The 25,841-nt window shown below is 36.4% G+C and overlaps 2 protein-coding genes across 2 annotated transcripts in view; one reads left to right on the forward strand and one right to left on the reverse strand.

The window, feature by feature from the left end:
- The window catches only part of smyd3 (SET and MYND domain containing 3), an 89,685-nt gene extending 81,577 nt beyond the window's left edge, over window positions 1–8,108 (forward strand). The window contains exons 11-12 of the mRNA XM_015401795.1: window positions 7,348–7,456; window positions 7,701–8,108. Of these exons, the coding sequence (XP_015257281.1) occupies window positions 7,348–7,456; window positions 7,701–7,817 (226 nt within the window). The 3' untranslated portion in view covers window positions 7,818–8,108. The remainder of the gene's footprint in view (window positions 1–7,347; window positions 7,457–7,700) is intronic.
- Window positions 8,109–16,977: 8,869 nt separating this feature from the next.
- Window positions 16,978–25,841, reverse strand: part of LOC107102468 (kinesin-like protein KIF26B) — a gene marked incomplete at its 5' end in the record, with an annotated part of 30,033 nt that continues 21,169 nt past the window's right edge. The window contains 3 exons of the mRNA XM_015401792.1: window positions 16,978–20,170; window positions 22,458–22,608; window positions 23,435–23,697. Of these exons, the coding sequence (XP_015257278.1) occupies window positions 20,022–20,170; window positions 22,458–22,608; window positions 23,435–23,697 (563 nt within the window). The remainder of the gene's footprint in view (window positions 20,171–22,457; window positions 22,609–23,434; window positions 23,698–25,841) is intronic.

The following is a 25,841-nucleotide window of genomic DNA, read 5'->3' on the forward strand; positions in this document are numbered from 1 at the left end:
TATATATATATATATATATACACACAAAGAGACGGTTACCGGCTAAAGATAGACCACACCCTCAGCAGGCATTTACATCCAACTAACATTCGAATTTCAAGCAAACTTATAAAAGTTAAAAGGGAAATGTGAATTTGCGGCATTTGCATTTGGTTAAAAGTGAATTAACCAAGCAACATGGTATAATGTCCTCATACGTCATCCCCATTACGTTGTCCCGTATGGCTGTAATAAACAGGAAGTAGAGGCTGCCATCTAGATCTGACCCAGCAGAAAGAGCTGATTGGTCATGTGAGGTAAAGAGATTCGCTACCTCAGCGCTGATTTAAAAAAAAAACTGTTTACATCTCCTGTTTTGCTCATAAATCCTTTTTGCAAAAGCCAAAAAACCACATTAAGCAAGAGGAAAAACTTTTTTTTTTGGTCAATTTGAAGGATTTTTTTCAGATTGTGTCATTTCATTCAAGCTTTTCTAATGTTATACTTAAAAATAAACACAAGAAAAAGCTGATGGAAACAAACTTTGTACAGGAATAACTGGATGCTAAAAGAACCGAAGCAAAATGTACTTTTGTCTGGAGCTCTTCCATTATTTGGGTTAGTTGGAAGCTTTTCTGAACTTGCAGTTTTTGCTAGTTCCTGCATTTTTCCTTTGCATGCATTTTGTGTGCTTTTGTGTCAGTATCATTTATGTATTTGCAGTGGGCTTTGTGTGCAGCATGTTTCCACTTTGCTTCTATCTATTGTCTGTGATTGCAGCTTTTCCAAACTAGCAGTTTTTTTGCTAGTTGCTGCATTTTACCTTTGCATGTGTTGTTTGTCTCATTTTTGTGTTTGCTAGTCTGACTTTTAACTTTTAACAAACTTTGCTCATCTAATTTTTGAATTTGCTGTGAAAATATGTTTTTACAATACCTTAGCCACAGTCAGAAGTAAATAGTAATTATTACTTTGTATATTTTCAAATAAAAAAATACATAGCTCTGTCTTTTAATTTAAAATTAATTGTTCATAATTTTAATTGTTTTGAAAGAAAATCTCAGCAGCTATGGAATGTATTGTAAAAAATACTTTTTTTTAGAAACCTATAATAAACCTTTATGTCCTTTAGTTGTATATCTTACTAGTTGACTATTCCGACAGATGTTGGCATTCTGTAACATTTATGCAGTTTTTATCCCAAAGTTTGTTGTTTTTAAGCATTAAGTTTCCCTGATGTAGCGAAAACAGCCCTGTGACTTTTAAAGAAGTATTTTAAAGGGTTTTTAATTTAAATATCATAAAATAAAAAGAAACTATTTATTGCAATATGAATAAGAAAGCATTTTTGTGCTTATTATTGACTAATAATTCTGCAAATGTATTCATATGCTATTACCATTTGGTTAATGAAAAGTAACTATTACTTTTGCAATTGCTTGCGGGTAATTCTCTTCTAGTTTAGCACGTTTAGAAACAGGAATTCTTCCCGTTACTCATTCCAGTAAAGTTCAAGCTCAGTCATATTAGAAAGAGTGGGGACATGATTGGCATACTCATGTCTTGCAACAATTTCTCAATTGGATTTAAATTTGGATCTTGAATTGAACGGTCGACACCTGTTATTTTTTCTAATTTAAATCATTTGTTCTCAATCCCAACCCCCAAAACTCTGCACGTTTAAGCTAATCTTTCAGTGCTAACCTAAATAAATGGGAGGTTAATAGGCTTCTTCAGTGCTTTATGGAGGTAATACAATCATTTAGATGACCTATTCTGGAGCAGAGACACACATTGGGCCCTGGGTACCAAAGAAGTGAATCATTCACCTAAACCTTTTTTTAATCTCAAATCTTCTGCACCCTTTAAGGTTTTCTTCCCAGATTTCCTTGCATTTATCTCTTTCAATCCTCTCATGATCTCTCACCTGTTTTTTCTTCTTCTTTGGAATGATGGGCCTCCCCACATCATGTTGGTGCCACCACCATGTTCTACTATGGGCATGCTTTATTCAGGGTGGTGCGTTGTATAAGGCCAAATAACTATTTAGTTGTCATCTAAACAGAGCCCTTTCTTTCAAATACTGTTGCAAAAACACATTTTTTTGGTTGCTTAATGCCTAACGATGTTTTTTTTTTTTATGTTTGATAATGTTTTCATGTTCTGTCTATAATCAGCATAAAACAGATATTGGTTATATATTGATGCACTGCTTTTTGGATGAAAGTAGTGTGCAGGGCAAAATGACCTTGACGTAAAAGCAGTAAACTGATTCTAAATAGGAAATTACCCCAAAAACATTACTGAATAAATTAAAAACCAATCCATGGATTGATGAGGACTTTTAAAAGTTCGGGGAAATGGGAAAAGAAGAAGTGAGATATTGTTTGTCTTTCAAAGATTAAACTTGAGAGATTATTAACTAAAAGGGTAGATGGAGGATGATTTAAAATTTTCCAAGCCCTTTTTGGTTTAATGAAAACGAGTGAATTTATTTAATAAAATCTCTGACCTGAACTGTCACGTTTTGGGGAGCAAATATGAGGTTAACCTTGAAAGAAAATAACCCTGAAGAACACAGATAGATCAGGCTTAGAACTCATCTGTTTTAAAATAGCAGAAGGAAAGTGCTGCCATACATAGAAAGATATACAAATGGAGTATTGAATAGAAAATGGAACAGTAAGTAAACCAGTGAAACTAAATAATCTGTATGCAATGAGGGGAGACAACAATGAACGAAAATGAAAGAAGAGTGGGAGGAGGAAACTCCATCTCTTTCTCTGGGCTCCTCAGATAGCAGGGAAGAAAGATTGCTGCAGGAGCTCTCCGTTTCTCTCTTTCTCCTCTCCTTCCTCTCACTCTATATTCCTTTCTTCTTTCACTCGCTCACGTCCTTTTTAAATTTTTATTTCCAAGCCTGTGATGTATAGAGAGGTTATTCCCTGCGAAAAATGGACACCTGCTGCAGGCTGTGCAAGCCAGGCTCATCGACCGTTACCATTTTGCACATGTTTTACAAGCAGAGATGCTCTCATACAGGCTTCCATGAATCACGAATATTCAATTCCATGCATGAACCTGTATTTGTCAAAACATGCAGATATACAAGTATGGATTTCCTGTATAGAGTTAAGGTAATGTCATGTTGTAGAATTCTGTGTCTCTGTTTCCTTTTATTTATTTTTCCCCTTCTGCCTCTGTGTAAACATGAATTGTAACATCTACAGTAGCTGAGGTTTTCTCAGGGCAGAACTAAAACACCAGAAAAAATGTAATCTGCTGTTCATTAACATTCAGCTGGATTATGAATATACATCATGGCCTGACATTTCTGTATCAGCAGAGGCTTCAGTAGACCAGCCAAGTTCAGCATGTCGGTCTTTGGAAATCTGCCTGTGGACTAATATAAATGCAGGCTCTCACCTCTGTGCTGCTACTCAATTCCCTGCAGGAAACAAACATGTTTCATGTAAATTAAGGTGGAAGTCACACCAACAGTCACAAAGTTAGGAAACGAATGGGGCTCTTAAGTCAAGTTTTCTTTTTCTTTTTTTTCTGCTTTTAATTTAAGTCAAGTTTTCTAACATGTTTGTCTCTCTTTTGGGCCGTCGAAATCAGTCTGGTACGGTATTTTTCTACCATGTTATAACTACAAAACTAAAAAAGCTGCAAAGGCATTTTAGTCATCCTAAAGCAGTGTGTATTTATGAAGACTAAAAAAACATGATTTTTCTCCCCCCTCCTTTAAAGAACCCGATTTAATGGCAATTGCAGATGAAATGTTTGCCCAGTTTTTGCTAAATACTGTAGGCAAAGCCAGACTGGATTGAAAAATGTTGTTTGGGGCAACCTTGAAGTATAGCCAGAGGCTTGCTGTTAGATTTTGGTTAAACTTTGACCTGGGCCATAATAGAAAATTAGCATACTTTAATCTAAACTCGGACTGAAACAATTAATCGAATCAATCGTGATGAATCGAGTACTGAAATAATTATCAACTAATCTAATAATCATACTGTTAACTGGAGTATAGAGACTCTAAGATGTGTCTTTAGCTGACAGAGCAACCCAATTAGAGCAGTAATTATGTCAAAATATATAAAAATTTTGGATTTAGGATAAAATAAACATTTTTCCTCCTGTCAATAGCCTCTATTCAGAACACCTCAAGTGGAAGAGTTCATTTTCACTCAGTTTAATTTCATTAAAAAAAATCTTCTTTAAGGAACCTTTGGCTCTCTGATTGTTAATCAATTAATCAAAAAATTATTCAACAGACTAATCGATTTGCAAAATAATCGTTAGTTGCAGCCCTAATCTAAACCGTGCCATTGTAGTTCTATGTATGTTTAGGCTACTTGTTCTGCTGGAAGGAACCTCTGCTGCTATATTTTGGGTAAACTGGCTATTGATCGAACTACATTCTGTTTAGGGCCATTAGAGTAGAGAGTAGAGAGTCTGTGTGTGTGAGGGGAGTATTGAAAAAATTAACACTTTCCAACAGAAACATTTTTATTCTATTTTCTATTACGCTTTCCTTATTGTTGGCATATCACATAAAAACTTAAAGCTTTGCTTTCCTTCGATTTACAGTGAAAATGTAACTCACTGAAATAAGAACTAATAAAATGGATTACTGGTTCATGTTTGCTTTCGTTGGCTCATGAGACCGTATCTAGTGTTAACACTGTTTATTGTTTTGGGGGAACAAAATGAGTGCTGAAACGTTCATTATTCCTGTTTTATCATTCTGATAAATCCAGAGCGGTTTAAAGTTTGATTACTTCTCAAAAAAAAACAAAAAACAAATTATGTCTGGCTATATAAGATATAACTTTATGGTTTTGGTTTCCCCCTCCTACATTTTCTCCTTAGTAAGGCATTTTGTGTTTTGCTCCTCTAAAACAGCAGGGTGTGGATCTTTGTGCTCTAAACAAGCGTCTCATTAGTTCCACTACATTCGCCTTAAAATGTTACTCTTTTCCTCAACTATTAATTTCTGTTTCTTGCCCTCTCTTTCTCTCCCTCTTTCTCTCCCTCTCTCTTTTTGCCAAAAGCTATGATTTTTTAACTAGTGTTCTGAATTTCTGCTCAGTTTATTTTCACAGGACGAGAAATTAGATGAAAAGTCATGTGATCGCAAGTTAATTAAAGTATTTTAATTGCATGTCAACTGCATAGGCAAAAACTAAACCTAATTAGAATGCGCTCCTTGTGTGCATGTTTACATTTTGTGGAAGCCTGAATCAACTGATTGATAATTAAATTAATATTGGAGCATATTATTTTGAGAGGAATAATGCTTTTGGATTAGAATCTGAATTATCTACTTGAATATTTGCTTTTAACCACACGACTGAGGTTCAGCTCTGTAATTGGGCAGCTTGTCAGTTGGTTGTTTAGTTGACCCCGCCAGTGTGAACAAATGGGTAATTAGCATTGAGAGTAAAAAAAAAAAAAAAAACCAGAGAAGCCACGGAGTAACACACCATTCAGGTTCTGACCTTTGCAGTTTATTTTATTTTAACACATATGAGAAAGGAAAGGACTTCTTTTAAGGTCGGACTAATGGAAGGGATGGACAAAGAATAGAAAAGTATAGTTTGCTAAAGGCAGGTTTTTTAACCAACATCTATGTTACTCCTTCAGTTTATTAAACTGCAGCAATCCTTGAAGCAACACAAACCAGAGATATTCCTGCCCCAATCAGCTTCTCTGTTTTATAAGTGCTTTATTTCTTTTTTTTTTTTTTTATTAAAACCCAAATTCCTCTTTGGATGAATTGGCCCTTTTTTAATCTGAGTACACACCTTTAGATCTGATTGGCTGAAAGTGCCTACACTTTACAAAAACCTTAAACCTCATTATCCATCATTTGGTAAAGTGTATTCTATACACCAAAAGCACATAGTTGTTGTAATGATATTTATATAAATGCTATGCCTCAGTAAACTGTTACCAATCTGAGCATGCAGTGAGACTGGTCTGCTGTGCTCCGATCTCACACACACGTGCAATGCATGTCTGGTGCACACTCGACCCTGACAAACTGTTCACGGCCAGCTGTGCTCGCACACAAATCCGTCTTTATGCTCGCGTAGCTAGGTGCCTGTGCCAGCGCTACACTTGCTTTCAGTGTTTTATTTATTTCAGTTTAAAATAAAGACGCGCAAAGCTTTCTTTAATATCTCCCAAAGGAATCCCCATATTATACCCAGAATAATTGTTTCTTTATAATAATTGAACTTTATTGATCTTGCATTGGAGAAATTTGCCACTGCAATAAACCCATCCCCTTGAGGAGCAGTGGGCTGTCATCGTGGGGCGCCAAGGGGGGCAGTGTGGGGTTAAGGGTCTTGCTGAGAAACCCAGAGTGGCATTCTGTTGGAGTGGGGCTCTAAATCAGAACCTCATTTCATTATTTTACTGTAGATTTGGATAAAGACCCAGATGATAAGTCACATAGACCTTTGAATATTATAATATTATTGTTTTTTTCTATTTCCATCTATCCAGTTAGGATGTAAATCTTTGGAATCTCATGAAAAAGTTATTTTGTTTTCCTGGCACTGGTTGAAAAAGGAGCCTCCCACAATTAACCAATGCACTTCAATAGTCAATGATATTCAGAGTATGAAATGGCTTGAAAGTTGAACCTGCGACTTCAAAAAGAACAAAGTTATGCTCTTTGGTAAAAATGGTATTTAAATGTTGCAGAAAGCGGGAACATTTGATATTTAGAACATTGATATTGTTTGTCGATCTGACTTGCCCCTTTGTAAAGCCTATTTTCCTTTCTCTTAATTTATCATTTCTTGAATCATCTTTCTTTGTTATTGTATTTTTCTAAAACGTTAAACTCTTTCTTGCAATAAAAGCAAAGTATGTAAAAAAAGAAAATTTTATGTGAAAAATATATTTTACTATAGTCGATACTTGCTACCTGGAACGCAGTGAAAGCTGGATCAACACATTTTTTAGAAGGTTATAGAAAAAGCTTAAACACTAAACATCTGGGTGAAGTAGCTAATCATGCAGAATAAATTATTTTATATATAAAACATGTTGGATTTTTTTTTGTGCACAAAACACTTTTCGTCTGCTTCTGTTTAAAACCTTTTTTCCCTGACCAAGCGTCAGGATTCGCCGACTCGTAGAAGCAGCTCTGCAGGGGAGGTCTCAGGTGGACAGCACTGTTGATTGGGGCCAATTAGATTTGCATTTCCAATTAAACACAAAATGTCTTCTATTCATTAGAGACAGAGAGAGATAACCTAAAGTATAAGAATATGAAGATAACTGATCTGCTTTCAGAAAGAAAAGATGAATTATGTTGAATTTTCTGTCTTTGTTTTTTTTCAATAGGTTATACTACCCTGATCCACATCCTGTACATGGAATCCAGCTGATGAGAGTTGGAAAGCTGCAGCATTACCTGGAGCACACTCAGGAGGCTTTAGACACATTTAAAGAGGTAATAAAAAGAAAGAGTCCTGATGGTACAGAATTAATCCATTCTGCTCTTTTTTTGGAGTTTTTTATTACTTGTACCTTTTATTACAGACAAGTCAAATCATTAGAAAATCCAAATCCAAACATTATGCACTAAAGAATTTATCTTTGAGTTTCTTTTAAAATTATAGTATTTTTTTTTTTTTGTAGAAATGCATTTACTCCATATTAAATATAAAAATCATTATACCTTTTTTTTTCACCAGGCCTTTAAAATAATGAGGATCACTCATGGTGATGATCACCCCCTGACCACCGACCTGAACATGAGGATGGAGGAATGTCATCATGAGATCAAGAAGCAGTTGTCTGGCAGACATTAAGACAGACCAAGGACTAATCACAATATAATCCATTATCTGTAACACAGATGGCAGATAAGGAAAGTCTTTCTTTTGAACACTGACCAATTTTTACCTTCCACGGTTACAGTCTCAAGCCTGAAACTACAAATGTCTGTTTAAACTGCATTCAGTTGTTTTAAAATTTGGAACTATTAGATCAACTTTCAGATGCTCTGGTTTACTGCTGTAATTGCTTTAAATGTTGTTTTTACAGAGTCATGTGAGCTCTTTATTACCTCTTCATTAAAAACTTTCTGGTATGAATGGCTTCTGAGTTTATTTCACCAGGATAAAATAGAACCAATCAAAGGTGTGACAGTAATCATAAAATCCTTTGAGAACTTCACACACAGTCAGACCTGATCATCCTTTTTAAGGGAATACACTGTAAGCCCATCGGATAACATCCAAAAAATAAAGAACACTCTCTAGGAACACAAATATCATTGAACCAAATGTGTCTGTTCTGACAAAAAGATTAAATCTGCATCCAAAGAAGCCTTTTCACATCCGTTGCCCAAGGTCCGCTTGCAGATCTGCAGCCATCTGTCTCTGTTTTACTGTCACTAGCAGCAAATGCCTGGAAGACTTTCTCTCTGGAGCCACATGACTTCAGCAATGAGCTTTTTTGGGAAACGGCAACAATCTGCAGGTTGATTCCTGAAGGTCAAGAAGGGGCCAGATTTCTTCATTAAAGACCACCATCTGTGGAAAGTAATCAGACAAGGAAAGTTTCCAGCTCATGGGCCAGAAGAGGGATCCTATTCATCCAAATTCTGGTAACCAGAAAGTTGAAATTAGCAGAAAGTGACCGATGATGAATAGTATTTGATTACTTTGAATGCTTGAGATCTATCTTTGAATTACTGAATATTTCTTTATAGAAGTAGTGCTTTTTTTTAACCCAGCACAGCTTACTTCCTCTGTCGTCTTCAGATTTAAATAACTCATTTTTGTAAAGATCTTTTGGTGAAGCTTCCAAATGATATAGAGCACATGGTCTTGCATGCCACAGGTTTCCCTCACTTATCGGCCATCTTATAACAAAATCTTTTATTTAATTAATTGATGCAATCTTTTTTAAAAAGCATTCAAACGACTCCTTTTGTCTTTGATTTTTTTTTTTTACATTTAGTTGGTATGTAATAATGATTCCTAATTGATTTTAACAATTGTTAAAACCTAAATAAACATGATTGTACTTTCTCCTCCTTTTTGACTGTGCATATTAAAAAACAGTATTTACAGAATACTCACATTAGACACTGATTATATTAAGAGGCTCTAATTTCCAAATGGTGTCCTGAGAAATTTGGTTCAAACTGCCCTCAGATACTTCATGTGTCATGATCTTGGCACCATAGGCTGAGTTTTACTCTTTCTCCTCTATCTGCTTTGCTCCTCCCCGGCCTAATTATCTCTTATCAGATCCATCTGTTTGTTCTGCTATTTATGCCACCGCTTCCCAGCCCATGGTGCCGGATTATTTGAGCTTTCAGCAAGTCTAATTCTAGTGTTTTCTGTGTGTGTTTGTTCTGCCTCATCTTGACCCGTTTCTGCCCCCGGGCTTTTGAGTTTTGGCCGCCCCTGTTCTGCTCTGTTTTGCCTGTTCTGTGTTTCTGGATTTACATGGAATTCACCTGTTGCAGACCCTGGACCTGTCTTCTGACCACAGCTTGGATTATCCCTTCTGTATCCTTTGTTGCTTCTGTGTGCTCTAGCTGCTGCTGCTCCTCTTTCCTCCTGGCTCTCAGTCGCTGGCTCAGTTACAAGCTGCGGGTTCCTGCTCCTCTGGACTTCCCTCCTTCTGCGCACAGACTGAATTTTGCCAGGTTGGTGACTTTCAAGCTCATTGTAGTTTCTCGTTGGAGTTTCAGAAGTCATTGATCTGTGCCTACATTCCTGCAGCGTATCCAGAGATCCTGCCCCAGCTGATGAGCGACCGCACGCAGCTTTGTAATGAACGCTTTTGAAGTTATCACTGTCTGTCTCGTCTCAATTCTGGGTCCAATCATCTGAGCCTTTATGACATCATGTGATTTGCTAATAATTATACCACCATCAGTGGTTGTAATCAACTTGCCTAAATAGTTGAGAGAATTGTAGAACTATGCCAGAAAAGGAACAGAAAAATAATTAGTTGTTTGCTATCTTAAAAAAAGCATAAGAATATGGAAATTAGCTTCTAACCCCATATTGAACTCACTTAACTGAACCCAAATCCCATGATTCTTTGCGAGGAGAGCTCTTGCAAAGGATTCTGATATATATCTGCTTGTCTACTGACCATCTAAAACTGTCACACTGGAGCTGGTTTGACAGGACCCAAATGCAGACTAAAGCTGAAGGAGATTTCTTGAAGTTCAATTAACCAAAGGTTCAACAGAAGCAACAATCCAAAACTTAAATCCACAAAAATACTGAAGGCCAGGAATACTCAAAACAAGGGGGGCAAAGAAATGATGACAAACTAGCAAAGAGTGACTGAACAGGAGGAGAATAAATGGGAGAGACAAAGACCAGGCTAATTAGCAGATTGGGAGCAGGTGTGAACAGAGGGGAGAAGGGAGCTAGGGAAAAGGACACTGTCACAAGAGGGCAAACTGGAAATATCTAAGAACTCAAATACAATCAAAAATACCTAGAAAACAAGAATAAAAAATAAGACCAATGAAAAGTCAGAGATAAAACTTGAACAAAACCAAAACCATGACAATAGCTGTGTCCTGCAAAGGCCAGATTCGTCTGCCGACTACTTCATAGCACTGAACCGTGTACTCTTCAGATAGGAAGACTTCTGGTTATGTGGCTGACAAATGCAGCCTTCTTTTTACCGTTTTTCAAGGATGGTCTGGCATGTCCTCCGTGGCCTGGGGTATCCCTTGATTCATTGTGAGTCCAACCAAGCCGGCTACTCCTTGTTCAGAGGAAAATGGGAAATGTCACAGAACAGTGGTGAATATGGTAAGTTCAGTTTAATAATATAAATGTATGTAAATAATTTTATCTGAAATTAATGAAAATAGTGAGTAATTTTTGGTTTATGGAAAGATTTAATATTTCCCTGTACCTATGGGTTTGACTGACATTTAAGCACAGATTCCAATATCTGTGCAGTTTGGGGACTATAAATCAAATTTTATTCTATAGCTGAACTCTTCCAGCCTCCTTTTTTTAATGGCCCATTTCAGGTAGACCGGGTCCTTCGAAGGACGCAGACTCTGAAACTGAACACATCCAATGTACACTACTTTTCTAATTTTGAATGCTCTACTTTATCCAATAGACTTTTGGACACCCCTACAAAATGGCATACTGTAACCTCTATATAGTGCATTATATAAGGGTTAGGCTACACATTCAGACATAGCCAGAGATGACAGGATTCACCATGGCAACGTTAATAAATGCTTCTTACAGATCAATTTGTGGCCACACCTCAAGGGCATAGAACAGAGGTCACGGATTAGCAGACCGCGGTCTGGATCCAGACCCAACTGTGGACCAATCTGTACCCAACCTGATTTAAAACATTTATAAATTACCACATGTTGTCCCACGACAGTGTCTAACTTAACTTGCACCTCTTCTCCTGTTAAAATGGTAAAGCCATCTGGAGCGACCGGGACCAGGCTGTACTTGATACAAATAAGCCAATGAGAGTTGTCAGTCTGGGTCTGTGCTGCGAGCCACCTTTAGACACAGCAGACGAACCTTTGGCAGGGTGGCCGATGGTAAAGAAGGAGAAGACGATGAGAAAAAGAGAGCAGAGAAAGTGTGGACTGCTGGAAGAACAACAGTGAACTGGTCAAAGAAAATAGAAATGGTGTGCTCAAAGATGATCCTGCATATTTTAAGTATGTTTGGCTCAACTTGCTGCTGTGAAGCAGGATTCTCCACCATGAACATAATCTAAAATAAATATCGATCCAGGCTCAAAATGAGCACCCTGATAAGTGCTTGAGAATTGGCTTTGTCGCCATTCAAACCCAGTTTTAAAAGCCTGCAGGGCAGCCTAGAGCAAACTGCTCTAAATAGGCAATAAAAAAGAAAGAAAAATAACAAACGGGCAGTTCAAATGCTTTATAAAATATGTGAATCAGGAAATTGTGTATATACCAAACTGAACAATTGTTGTTCTCTACTTCAAAAAACACTTTAGATTTTAAGATGGAAAAATGTTTTTTTTTTTGTTTTGTTTTTTATTTAAAAATTAAATGTCTAACATGGATGCATAAAAACCCTTATTTTTGATTGTGTTAAATTCTGTTTAAAGTTACAGATTATAAATACAGTATAAATGTCTCTGAACCTTTACTGGTTGTTGATTTTTTTTTTTATCTGTTCCCCCTGGCATAGAAGATAAGTGGAAAAGGTGGGCCAAGTCCTTCAAAGGCGTTCCTGTGCCTTGAGGGTGTGGCCACAAAGTGAACTCTTAAAGGGACACAGTTAATTGGCATTTTCCAAATTAAAGATTTTGGCGCAAGAATATAGGATACATATTTACTGTCGGATTTAGATATAACATATAGATTTAGATAAAATTTTAATATTTACAAATAAATATAACATTCATATATAGATTTAGGATGAAGAAATATTTTTAATAAATAAATATAAGTTTATAAGTTGAGTTTTAGATTTAACATTTAGATTGTATATTAATGTGAGAGAACTATATATTTAAAGAAAGGTTGATAAACAATAAAAATGTGACATACATCATAATTGTTTGTGTGAATTGAATATGTGTCTAGGTGCAACACAAAAGGATGTAATTATTGACATGATTCGCAAAAAAAATTCATGTGTGGCAGATTTTCTTTGCAATGCTAATTGATCATACTGTACATGTAAGAGTAACATGATCATTGTCATAAATTCATCGTATTTAGTGCTTTGGTGCTTAAAATCTGATGTCTTTATTGAGGCATATTTTAAGAAGAGATATTTTTATTTTTAAATATAACACATCTACTTGCTCCTATTTACCATCTCCTAACAGATATATCTACAGAATATTTGCACTCCAACCTTAAAAGGTTCCTCCAGAATAGGCCATGCCATTTCTAACACTTTCCTGTACAGAACTCAGCTCCATACTAGGAAACACTCAGGGTTACTCCAAAAGTAGTGCAAAGATACTAGTATCGGATGAGGCACCGATCCAGCACTAAAATGGTGGTATTGCTATCGTCGAGTACCAGCAAATAGGGCACCAATACCATTTTGAGAACCAAAACTTTATTCAACTATTGTCACCCATTCCAGGCAGGCAATAAAAAGTTCTACTGGATTCACTTTGTATTAGTCTTTTTCCTGCTTCACAAAAGTAGGCAGCAGCTTGACAAAGCCATGATGGCAATTATTTTACATCTAAGTAGTATACAGCTCTTCATATATACAGTACACACACATCAATTTTAAACAGATGGTATCTGTATGGTATTGGTATCGGCCAATGCTGCACAGCCAGGTAAATGGCATTGATACAACACTACTCCAAATTGTTACTGAGCAGGATTGTTTAATGTACCCCTTTTCCACTGGCCAAACAACCTGTTTAAACCCGGTAAAAATCGTCTTTTAGTGTCTGTGGGAACAGCTCCCTGACGTGTGTCTACCTGGGTAAAATGACTCGGCAAGCAACCCGAGTTATAATTGCTTTGGCTCTGATCGGCATTCTGTGGGAACACCAAAGCTGGGTTGACACATTAATTTATGTAATACTATTGAACGCAATGTATGGACGTCAACACACCACACCAGTCATGTCTGATCTAACAAGCCAAACAGCTCAGTTTACATTAAACATGGCCAGCGCTGGTACAAGGGATTCAGACAGATAAAAGAGTGAAACAATAAAGGACACTTATTATACCCTGGCTTCCTTACATGTTTTTCTCCATTGTTTACTTTCCTGATTTTTGTTGCACTGGTGACATCATCAACGCTAACCCACCGTGATGGTGTCACCAGACACGCAGCTGTGGAGAGATAGAAGCCACACTTGACAGCGGGGCATTAGACCCAGCTTTTCTTGCCAGTGGGAAGTTAGCCAATTGGTGATTGTTAGCAGGACGACCCATGTCTGAAAAACATGCGTTAAACCGGCATTTTCAGTGGGAAAAAGGCTACGGAGTAATTTGGAGCCATAAATCTACTCAGGCTAACAGCTTCTCAGCTTTCTGGAACTGAAAAGGAAGCGTGTGCAGGAATTTACCCCAGAACTAAGTCTGGATTGCCTTTGCCCCTGCTTTGTGAAATGGGGACCAGAAGTGATTTAAAATCAGCTGTTGTTCATCCACCATCCCTCAATGGGTCACAGTAACAATTCCAAGAGGCTTTAACCTGGATTTAAGAGCTTTTCTCAGCTAGATATAAATAAGTGACCTTGTTTGTTTGTGTGTTGGTTGTATGCGTATATTTAGCAAGGCAACAATTTCAAAACCTGCATCTCTTTCTACACTCGTCCATCACACGCACACCCACACACTTTGTTAGTGCAAGTTTCTGTGTCTGCTTGTCAGTGTGTGAGCTCAGTGGCCCAACTTTGCAAGAAATGCCTCCCATTCTAACCACTTTGGTTTGGGACATATGCAAACCGATGACTACAGTAGTCTACTTGGGTGTGTGTTCCAGTGAGTGTTACTCATTTTACACCTTTTGTGTTTTCTTTCTTTGATTTGATTTCCATTGCACACTGGTAAACAGGTCCCAAGAAGCTGGGAAAAAATCCTTCAGCTACCAGAGAAAAGATTTGCCTAAAGGTTCCTCTTACCCACCATCTTTTAGATCCACTTATCCTGGTGGGGTTGTAAGTGGAGGGCTGGCAGCGGCACATTCCTGCAGCAGTCGTTAGCCCAGATGCACAGTGTTGCAGCTGATTTAAAACTTGCATGGCAGAATGCTTCAGGTCAGATCTACACACAATGTTTATCTTGTACACGCAATTAAAGCTGTATCTGTCTTTTGCAATTAATTTATGAATCTGTCTGATTTCTTAACATAACAGTTAAATTATTTAATATTTAATTAGAGCTGACAGACATACCAGGATTTATGTTGATGTTGCAAAAAATGAAGAGTCGGCTAAATACATTCCTTTATTTACATCCCTCTATCTTTTTTCCCATCAAAAAGAAGAAGAGCCAGACCTTTTTTCATTGCAGCAGGTCTATATGGAGCCATACAATGTTGATATATGGGTACATCATAGAGAAAACCAGAATACTGTTATTTTGTTAGGTATGATCTGAAATGTTAGTAATATTCTGGGACCATTTTGAATTTGGTTGGGAAGGTATCAATAGCAGTTATTTAGATACACTTACAATTCTTACAACTTTGTAGATGAAAATATGTTTGTTTTTGGTAAATATGGTCCGACCTTGACTTTACAACAACATTCCTCTATAACAAGTTAAATATGCTATATTTCGGATATTCTGATAACACATTGGAGATTGCAAAGACTTCAGAGAAACATGTAGGGATTTGATTTTAAACCCGGCACATATTCACATGGATTTACATGTTTGCTTTAAACAGTGACACCAAACCATCAATTATGTTGAGTTATTGCTTGAGTTATAAAGCGTTAACAAAGTACACAGATTTAACAGCGAGTCAGAGGGGAATCCTCCCACCATAGCATCTTAACACTGAAAACATGTACAGAATTTTGTTTTAGGCTCCTGAAATATCCGATGCCGACAATGTCTGTAATGTGATTACAGGCATTTCTGTTCACACATATTGGTCCTATGACATTTTAAACCCTTCTTATCTCTAATTAATACCCTATATTTTTGTTTTTCTAATACTCATTTGTAGTCTGCCACCAACATTGGTTGAGGTTAAGCATTTCAGACTGAATAAAAGTAGACTTCCAGCTTTCACTCAAGAGTTTTAACAATTATATGCTTAGTGATTTGTTCATTTTTGTTTACTTTGATGTTGAGGTTCTGAAAAAATTCACAAAAGGACCAAAATAAACATGAAAAAAGCTGACATGCCATAGGTTGCAGATTAAAAAGGCAAACGTATATGAAGTGATTCAAAGTAATATCAATGTTTTATTGCCTTGTCTACAAATAAAACTGATATTTTTTGCTTATATGAATACCATCCTTTTTCCAAACTTTTAGTCCTTAACATATTTGCATCCATGAAAAACATTGTTTTTATATGTTCTTTTTGTTACATTAAAGAACTTTAGACTTTCTTCAGATAATGAAGAAATTGTGAGGGTATTTGGGCTGCCTCTGTTAAAGAAACACTGCAATTTAAGTTAATGACAACCCTACAAAGCTCTATTTTCTGAAAAAGCAGACTAGTAAATAAAACTTCCCTGACGTCCCTGTCTGTTTTAGAGAATGAAAAACATCTCTACTTGTTCATGTAAACATACAAGTACTGTTACAACTGTTAGCACCACTAACACCGTTAGCCCCTGATAAGGCCTCCTAACACTGTTAGGAGCTCACATACATATTTATCATAGCTAGCATGTTGCTGTCTTTAGGCACTGGAATAAAATATTCTCTAAAGACTCATGAGCTGTTAGTTTGTTGGTTGTTGAGGCTTACAAAGTTTTACTTCCATACATATACTGAAAGGTAAATTGAATTTCTTAATACTCATTTGAAAAGAACCAGTGCCAAGCAACCCCTAGGTGAGAGAAGATCTTACTTGATGTTGTTTATGACATATTCAGACTTTTTCAGCAATTACCCGCCAACATTTTAGTTAGTTTAGGAATACATGTTTTTAGAACATGCGTATGCAAAGAAACTAATTCCAAAAATGTAAAAAAAAAATAAAATAATAATAATCTACTGGACTTTGTTTCCTAAGTTTGAAGACGTTTCGCTTCCCACCCAGGAAGCTTTTTCAATTCAAAATGTCAGAATTCGTGCTGAGTTCAAGGCTTTATTGAGTGGAGCAAAAACAAAGCCTAATTTTGGCTTAGAAAACATGCAAATTGAACCGGCGAACATGTCCGCTACTTCGGAATGGTGGTCGTCTGGGTTTTTGGAATGACTGATCTGGATGACTGGTAATCTTCACCAGCAAAAAACCCCCAAATTGTTACGTGTAAAAAAAAAAAAAAAATCTGAAGTAATACAGTAAAACCTTTGAAAGCTGGAAATCTACACCTATTGAAAATTCCTCTATCATCTTTATTCTGCTGTGATAAACGGCATCAATATGTTTAAAATTATATCTACATACAGACTGAATTGTTTACAGTTAACAGAGCTTTAGGAAAAATCCTGTAACATTGAACCTCCCCCTCTCCAGAGAGACAACTGGACTCAATCAAATCAACAGCAACAGAAGAATATACAAAATAAAAAATGAGTTGCTATATGCCATGTTTAAACAGTATATAAATTCATATATGGCATGGACTTGGAAAAAGTATGTACAGACATTTTTGTTAAATGCATAGAAACTGCAAGATTATAAGGTGCAAATAAATAAAAGGCTTAATTAAGAGTTTTGCTCTTTGAGCTTAAAATAACTAAACTTTGATTCATGACAGTTGGATTGGTTTAGAATACTTTACCAGATAAAAAAAAGAAAAAAATAAACCTCATTAAATCAAATACATTAAAAAATAGTTGTGATGGGGTTGTCAAAAGTGTTTTGGTGTTGGGGTTGATTTAAAATCATGGCTTTTATCACATCTCTGCACTGTAGAAACACCATGGCTTTATCTCATCTAAAGGAGCATTACAAGGATCAAATGGCAGATACAGCTCTAACTAGATATTTGCATTGTGCATAATAAACATTTGCAAAATGAACACTTCCTGTTCAAGATCAGTCTGCATTGTTATAAACAACCCTTGGTAAATGCCAAATAAACAGAGCATTATTTCAAAGTCAGAAGTTTTTGGTGCCTTTTAACCTTAATGTTTATATTGTTGTTGGTATTCTTCCTCAGGATTTTTAGAGTGAGCTGGAGTTTTGGCCTTTTCCTTTTCAAACAAACGGTGTAACCAAGTCTGGTCTGTAGGCCACCTTTCTACTGATTTCTTTTTAAATTCCTATGTTCTTAAACAACGAAGCAGTTTGATTTTGTTTTAAAATCCATCTACAGGTTTTCTTCAAATGTAATCTTGTAGATAAAACTTTTGAGCAGCCTTCCAAGCCATAAAATCCATCTAGGCTTTGTCAAATATTTTACAAGTTTATTGATTTGTGTTTCTAAATGTGCTTACTTCGAAAACTTCAAAGAAAGCAATTAAAGTGCTCTTAAATGTTATATCTTCTATTATTACTGTAGAGCAAATTTACTTAAGGGAAATAACTTTTATAATCCGAGCTGACAAGAATATTTTGTCTTACTTTCCGTCAGAGAAAGAAGAAAAAAAATTTGCTTCTATGCAGTAGATGTAAATATCTATTTTCAGCTGTAATTTTTTTGAACTTTTGGCAGGTCTAATAAAACAATAAACCACCAATAGAAAATAAACCATGAGGTGCTTTCGAATAATCAGACCCATAGATTATTGTGGTGTTTTTGCTCCTCATGTGAGAGGAGTAAAAACACAGCAAACTGGTGGAGTTATGGGTTACGTTCAGGACAGCAACGCTGATGACTGTAGACTATAAGAGAGACGAAGCATATAAACAGAAAGCTTATGCTTTTCATGGGGAAACGGGCTCTTTCATCTATCTATATTTTTTTACAAACATTAAGATAATAAACATCTCAAGCACCATAGATAATATTAACATTTTTTTTTAACATTTCTATCCATATAAAATAAATGGAACCAGGAAGAGAGCTATGAATTTTAAGATGCTTTCTTCTGTGAGTTTTATAGATTCTTTACAATTATTGAACACAGTCCTAATGCCCTAATGTATACAAATTCTTATTTAATTAGTTGCTTTGATGTAAATTTTATCTTTCAATAGCATTCACTACACTAATAATATTTTCTCCTTGTAGTGCATCTTAAATATTTCTTTATTATCACACACAGCCTCTACATGGTCCCATTTACCTCGAATAAAAAAGGAAACCTTATTAAGAAAAAAAAAAACATATTCATGAATCATTCAGATTTTTTTTTTTAGAGTAAAGCACAACAGCACAAATACAAATAACGGTCAGTCACTCAGCAGGCAGCCAACCAGTCAGTGGATGCACTTAAAACTGGATCAGAGAGAGATCTTTTCACCTCCACTCCTGTGTGACTCACACACTTCTTTTCTTTGTTGAACATGAAAAAGCTATCACATCAGAATCGGAGGAACTGAACTAAAGGAATCCTCCAGAGTACAGCAGATAGAAACTCCAATTTGCACCGTTTGAGAGACAAAATCAGGCAGAAACATTAAAAACAGTTTCTCTCTCTCTGCACTTACACACTGTACCTGAATTCTCAGTATCCCTTAAGTTTTTGTTCCAGTAAAGTAGTTTCTCTCATTAACAAACCAATGACAATACACTAAAATGTTTTTTTTTTCTTTTTGAATTGATTTAGGAAACACAAACCCACAGAAAAAACATCATATTCAGAAATGACTGAGAATTTCCAAGGACATCAATTTGGATTTTTTCCTCCCATACTAGCACCGCACCCACTGAATGTACACAAAAATCAGAAAAGGTTGGTCTTTGTGGTGTTGGGAATGTTTTCAAGGCACTTATCTTAAATGTCTTCTTTTGTCTCTCAGGAAAACAATTCAGCATCTTTCTGTCATTAAAACTCATTTACAGCCCCTTTCTTCCTCATTTTCTTTGTCCTTTTTAAAAAGTGCCATTTTTGATGTACAGACTCTTTTTTTTCTGTACATTCTTAACTCGGTGTGCACCATGAAATTAGTTTTTTTAATGTTGTTTGCTTGGTGTAATCATTTGTTGTAGAAATGGTTCTCTCCCTTGAACATTTCCACCGAACCAGATAAATAGATGTTATCAGAATGCAACCGATGTTACGTTAAGAGCTTGGTCCTTGTTAGTTATCTCCGTTGAGCTCTTCATTCATTCATCTGATCTGTCCTTGAGTCTTCTTACATCCGGAGTAATGTATAAACCTCTTGCATGAATAACAGGTCCCTCTCTCTTTATGATCCTTGTTCCAAGTTTTCCATTATCCAGTATTAGAATAATGTTTTCTCAATGTGCTTCTCTTGTTGGCTTTTCAGCCTTTAATCCATCTACCGGTGCCTTGAGGAAACATCAAAGCAGGTAATCATCATAAGATGTGCTTTGCAAAAGTTAACTCTGGTCTCCAGTCTGTCTGTCACTGTTTCCAGAGCTTCCAAATACTCCATGGAGTCCAAGTCGTAGGGCTGCTGCAGCTCAACTGGAAACAAGAAAGATGGAGAAAAACTTATGTTGGGATTTGTTAAAATCTTGCTGCATTTAAGTAGGTGGTAACCTTTACATTTTTTTGTCACATTACAGCTGCAAACATGAATGGATTTTGTGTGCATATCACTAAAAAGAGCAAAATATATTCATATTCAAATAACCCCTTACCTCTTACACTCTAAAACCATATCCAGTGCCCCCCTATTACCTCCATAATTGACAGAATTAGTCCATGATAATTTATTTCTAACTAATTTAAGTTTTCTCAAGGCCTAAGACGTATTAATTAGAAAAAAATGAACAGAATACAAAAAAAAAGAAAGTATTTACTGTCATTATACTAATATACTATGATTAAAATGATGCTGCTTTGCGGTGTGGAGACAGAGTCAGTATTAACAAAAGTATCATAAACACCAAAAAACACAGCAGTCAACCCATTTTAACGAAAAAAGAAAACAAATTTGACTTGGTCAATTGTAAAAGTCCGATTTTTCCAGAAGCTGGCTCTCTGAGGGTCCTTTGCTCATGGTGACATCGCACGTTTAGCCAGTAATGTGGTCCTGGGTTTAAGCTGCTGAGCTCAGATTTTAAACTGGACGACCGCATGTCGTTTCTGCTGCATCAAGAACCATCTGTCGTTTCTGGAAGATTTATATCACCTGGGATATCAGATCACTTCCATCCAGAGGTAGGCTTCTGCATCAAAGCTCACCTTTAGTCCAAGAAGGTATAAAAAGCTCTGCTCCCCAAAGCCTCCCTTATAGTTAGGTTGATAATTTTTCTGATTATTTGACCTGATAATTTGCTGAATGTGTGCTTTCTTTTATCCTATTTATATATAAAAAAAACACATGCCTATTAAAATAAGCATATAGATCTTTAGATAATCTGTTAATATTCAATTCTTTGAGCCCTCTTGAGCAAGGAGAATGGAACTAGGCTTACCGCACCGTGGAATAAGGTGTTTCTATGTTTGGGCAAAAATGGCCTCTCAGTGATGGCTACGAAAATTATTAGTTTAATTTTCTTACTGATTAACACTAAATTCATTAAATCACCGCCAATGTATTTGTTTTAGCTATAGATAATGATCCACTGAGCATTCCATGCTGACCAGAATTTTTCTTTAAAGGTTGTTTATAGCAAAAAAAATAATTTAAACAACATTCCTGGAGCTCACACCAAGCTGCTAATCTATTCTAACCCAGTTCTTAGTGAAAACTGTAGATCAGTGAAAGAGCTGAGGTTAACAGCTGTGGTCTGTAGGAACCAGCCGACTGTGGTGCTATTCAGCCTAACCAACTTATGGACTAAAGCAGGGTGAGACAGCTGGATGCACTCTACAGGAATCCTCCACATCAGCTTAAACAGATTTGATCGATAACAGCTGTTCAGAGCAAAACTCTACAGGTTTGGGATATTTCAGGCCCCTAAACAGGTTTAAGTCAACCTCTTAGGTGTGAGGAAGTAGAGGGAGGGGTTAGCTTATGTGGTAAATTCAATGAGAAAAACAAATCTCATGGTGATGGCGCATCATGCTGTGTAGATATTTCTTAAGTTGATAAGAATCTGGCTATGCATGAATACAGAGAAAGATTTAATGATGATTTTAGAGAGGCTGGAAAAGACTCAAGGCAGCGACAGAGATGCACATTAAAAACATTCAGCAAGAGTTTAAGGCAACAAGCTGGTTTGCTATATTCTGAAGCAAAAATAATTTCTTTAAATGAAAAGGGGCAAGAGAAATACCCCAAAAGAGTCTGAACAGCACTGCTTTTACAAAATATCTACTCAGGAGTCTGAAGACATACTGTATGCGCATCTCAGCACTCGGTTTATTTCTGAAATTAATTCTGACAGTCGTGTTATATTTGCTTTCCACTTTACTGCTGCTTTGTTTGCAGTGCATACTTTTCACATGATAATTTGAAGTTTACATGTGTAAACATTAAATGTTAACATGTTATAAGCTGAAGAACTACTGGTGAAGATACAGAAATAAAAGCTACCAGAGCTGCTTTGCCTGCTGCACTCAGATAAATGCTTTATATTCTAATTGTTGGTTTTTCTTCCATTGGGTGAATAAATGAAAGTTAAGAAGCCGTGTAGACTCATAAAAATGAATTGACTTTAAACAACTCCAATACTAAATGAGGCTGATAAATTATTGGGTTAATTTCTGTCAAATGATCTCTTAAAAGCCTTCTCTAAGCAGCTGCTTACTGCTTATCTCCCACTCTCACACACACAGACATTCCCTAATGTGCTACACTTACACTCAGCTGTCCATTTGTGTGGCTCCAGCATCAAGTGCTGTTTGGTTTGCTCCAGTTCTTTCTTCAGACACTGGTACTTGGCTCTGACTTCACTGATTCGCTGCTGGCGGTGCTCCAACCCTCGCAGCTTGGCACTGACGAACACGCCCTCCTGACAGACGCAAACAGAGAAAGTGCCAGCAATGTGAAAGGGTTTTATTTACCTTTACATGTCCATAGGAGCGACTGTCGAAGCACATGTGGCTCTCATTCAGCAGCAGCATGCTTTAAATTCACACTTCTGCTCACATTCACCCCTCATCGATTCCCAGTTGGACCTCAGTTGGGGATCTGGGACACAGGGCCGCTTCGCTGGACCAGTTGGGGGTTAAGTGGCTTTCTTAAGGCAGCTGCAGAGAAAATCTATATTTCATGCAATTCTGTCCCTTCCTCTTCTCCAAAGCTCCTAACTTCCCCCCCCCTTGAATACACAGAAGCTTACTGTGACAATTGAAACTGAAAAACCTGCACTGTGCATATTTCTAGACTAATTTTCCATGTTGGAGTCTGTTCTGCTAATTCCCAAGAATGTATTACAATCGTTAGATGAAATGAAAACTCTTAGCAAGGGACAACTCCTCATTGCTGTACATGTTGTAAAAAAAAAAAAAAAAAAAAAAGGTTTATTTTTTATATTTAAGTGTGTTTTTGTTCTTTTAGAACATTTCCGTTAAGAAGCTGGCATTACTATTCGTCTTCAACAAGCAGTTGAAAAGCATCTCTGGCTTATTCTTAACTCGATATTAATCGTGTTGTTCTGTCCTCACTTGTAAGTCACCTTGGATAAAAAGCATGTGCCAGATACGTAAACATATCTTTTTCTCTAAATTAATTTTACATCATGAAGAGGAGTAGAACTCCTGCTGTTCTTCCATTGTGCCTTATTTTACAATATTTAGATGTATTAATTCTTCTTCTCAAGAAAACCAAAAGCTTACCTTGCTTTGTCCTTTGTCTCTTCTCTTCTGCAGTCGCTCCACGTCATCGATCTCATACACTTTGATCTCAATCGTTTCTGTGGATGCAGCTACACCCCAGTGGTTAGAGGGTGTGGGAGGCCCCAGTGGGCCGTCCACCCAGCATGCACCTGGACTGGAGGAGGAGGAGGAGGAGGATGTAACGGCCTGTTTGGAGGAGCGCTGAGAAGGTGAAGAAGATGAGTCCAGGGTCAGAGCTGGGATCAGACGTCGCCGCTGGAGGCCTGAAAGAGGAGAAGAGGATCCGTGTTTTCAGGTGTAGAGAAATATGGTAACATAGAGAACTCTTACTCTGTTGTGCTGTCTTTAACAATTATTCATTTGAAATGTATATGATTTTATTTTCCATTATTTAACTGATCAAAAGCTAATCTAAATGTTTAAAAAAATTACAGAGTTAGTTTTTTCATTTGCTTCATTATTTACTGGAACTCTAAATCTAAAGGAACTGAAATGTATAATCTTAGATAAACATGGGGGTCTCGTTGACATGGAAACCAGTCTAAAATACACCAATCTGATAACTTTTTACGAAAAGTAAAAAGTATAACAGTTTGCCACAAAGGAAGCAGGGAACACAGTATGAAAAAAAGTTATTTGTGGTTGAAATTAACAGGTCCCATAATGCTTTTTCACTATTCCTACAGTCTCTGGTGCTGCTGGAGGTTTCTTCTTGTTAAAAGGGATTTTTTTCCCCCCTCCAATGTCGCTAAAAGCATGCTTGGTGTGAGGGATTGCCTTTGAGTCAATGAGTTTATGCAATCAACCGGTTTTCCTTAGATAGAAAACTTTTAATCGATTTGACTGAATGACATGGTTGAATTATAAAGTGCCTTGTGTTGTGAATTGGCGCTATATAAATAAACTGAATTGAATTGTATTTAACACGGTGGTGGCAGCATTCACTGTGGGTTAAATCTTCAGTCCGACTGGTAAGCAAAACTGGAAGAAAGAAGGCTGCAATAGGCCACAGGATTAATTCAATAATACACCCAGAGGGTGATTAGTTTTCAATACTTGTAAAAAAAAAAAAAAAAAGTTTGAAAATTATCATCATATACTTTCTATCTTATGTTCTAGATGTCAGACTATTTTGAATAGAAAAACAAGCGAAAAAAAACCCTCAATCTCTAGATGTGCAAAGCTGGAGGAGCCATCCTTTGTGAGACTAAACCTGTCATTGCTTTACCTGTAATAAGTTGTTCTACACTGAAAGTATAAAAACTTTTAAATGTATAATTTTCCTTAAATTTCAAAATTATGAACCTTTTTTATTTTTATATAAAATTCACATAAATAAAAGTTTATGGTTCTAAGCTGACAAAAATCTAAAGGGATTTGTATACCTTTTGGAGTTTCAAATAAACAATATGACCTAATAGATCAGTCTTTATTCTGCATTATACTGTAAACTATTAACTAGCATAGAAGTGGGCAGCCATGTTAAGATATTTGAAGCTTAGCAGAAGAAGTGTAAGATAAGATGTTTAAGTGTGAGGAAAGCATGTATTTTAATATGATTTTCAGCTTACTTTGGTCTCAGTGCTGCACAGAGAGGTCAAGCAGAGACATTTGCATGAGTACTCTGATTCTGAGTGGTCAGACTGTCAAAGGCATTGATTAAAAAAGGAATCCAATCAAATGGAAATCAGGCACAAAGAAAGACTCAGCAGATGATTTAATGAACCTCATAGCTGGACATTGCTTTTTATATTTTACACAAAATTAATATTTTCTCCATCTGGGTAGTCCTTCTTGAGAGAGATTGAAAGTACATTGGCTCTTTGTCCCTGATAATTTGTTGGGGTTAAGGCAAAATAGAGATCACAATCCTCTGCATCAAAATCAAGATTGTCTGCATATAATTTGAAGGTGAGACCATACACACTGAGGATGAAAGCCTAATTCTAGTTTAGATCAATAATCAGTCTCACAGTAAACAAGACAGCCTCTTTTTAATCTGATTTCATGCACACATCCACCCTTATGCTAGAGCAGAAGAGAGTCATTTAGGAAGTGCATTAGTAAGCTCTTGTGTTATATTCTGGTGAATATATATTCATTACAGCCAACAACGGCACATTCTCTTTTACCATTTCACAGATGGCTGATCAGGGTCACCTTTCCTACCTGGCTTCTCCTTCAAACACATCGCTCTGCCTTCTTTACTTCTCTGTTTGCTTTTTTTCCCCTGTTCTTCTTTCAATTAATTTCTGCCAACAATCTTTACTTTTTTAATCGTCTTTGACATCCTTCAACATTTTAGTAAAAACTGAAATCTAAAATTGCTTAAAAAACAAAAAAATAATGGAGATACACTAAAAATATGATTACCATTTTATTTGGAAGAGAGTTTCTGGTAATGTAT

This window comes from Cyprinodon variegatus, unplaced genomic scaffold (genome assembly GCF_000732505.1).
Source record: "Cyprinodon variegatus isolate N-32 unplaced genomic scaffold, C_variegatus-1.0 Scaffold1259, whole genome shotgun sequence".
In the NCBI taxonomy this organism is placed as follows: domain Eukaryota; kingdom Metazoa; phylum Chordata; class Actinopteri; order Cyprinodontiformes; family Cyprinodontidae; genus Cyprinodon; species Cyprinodon variegatus.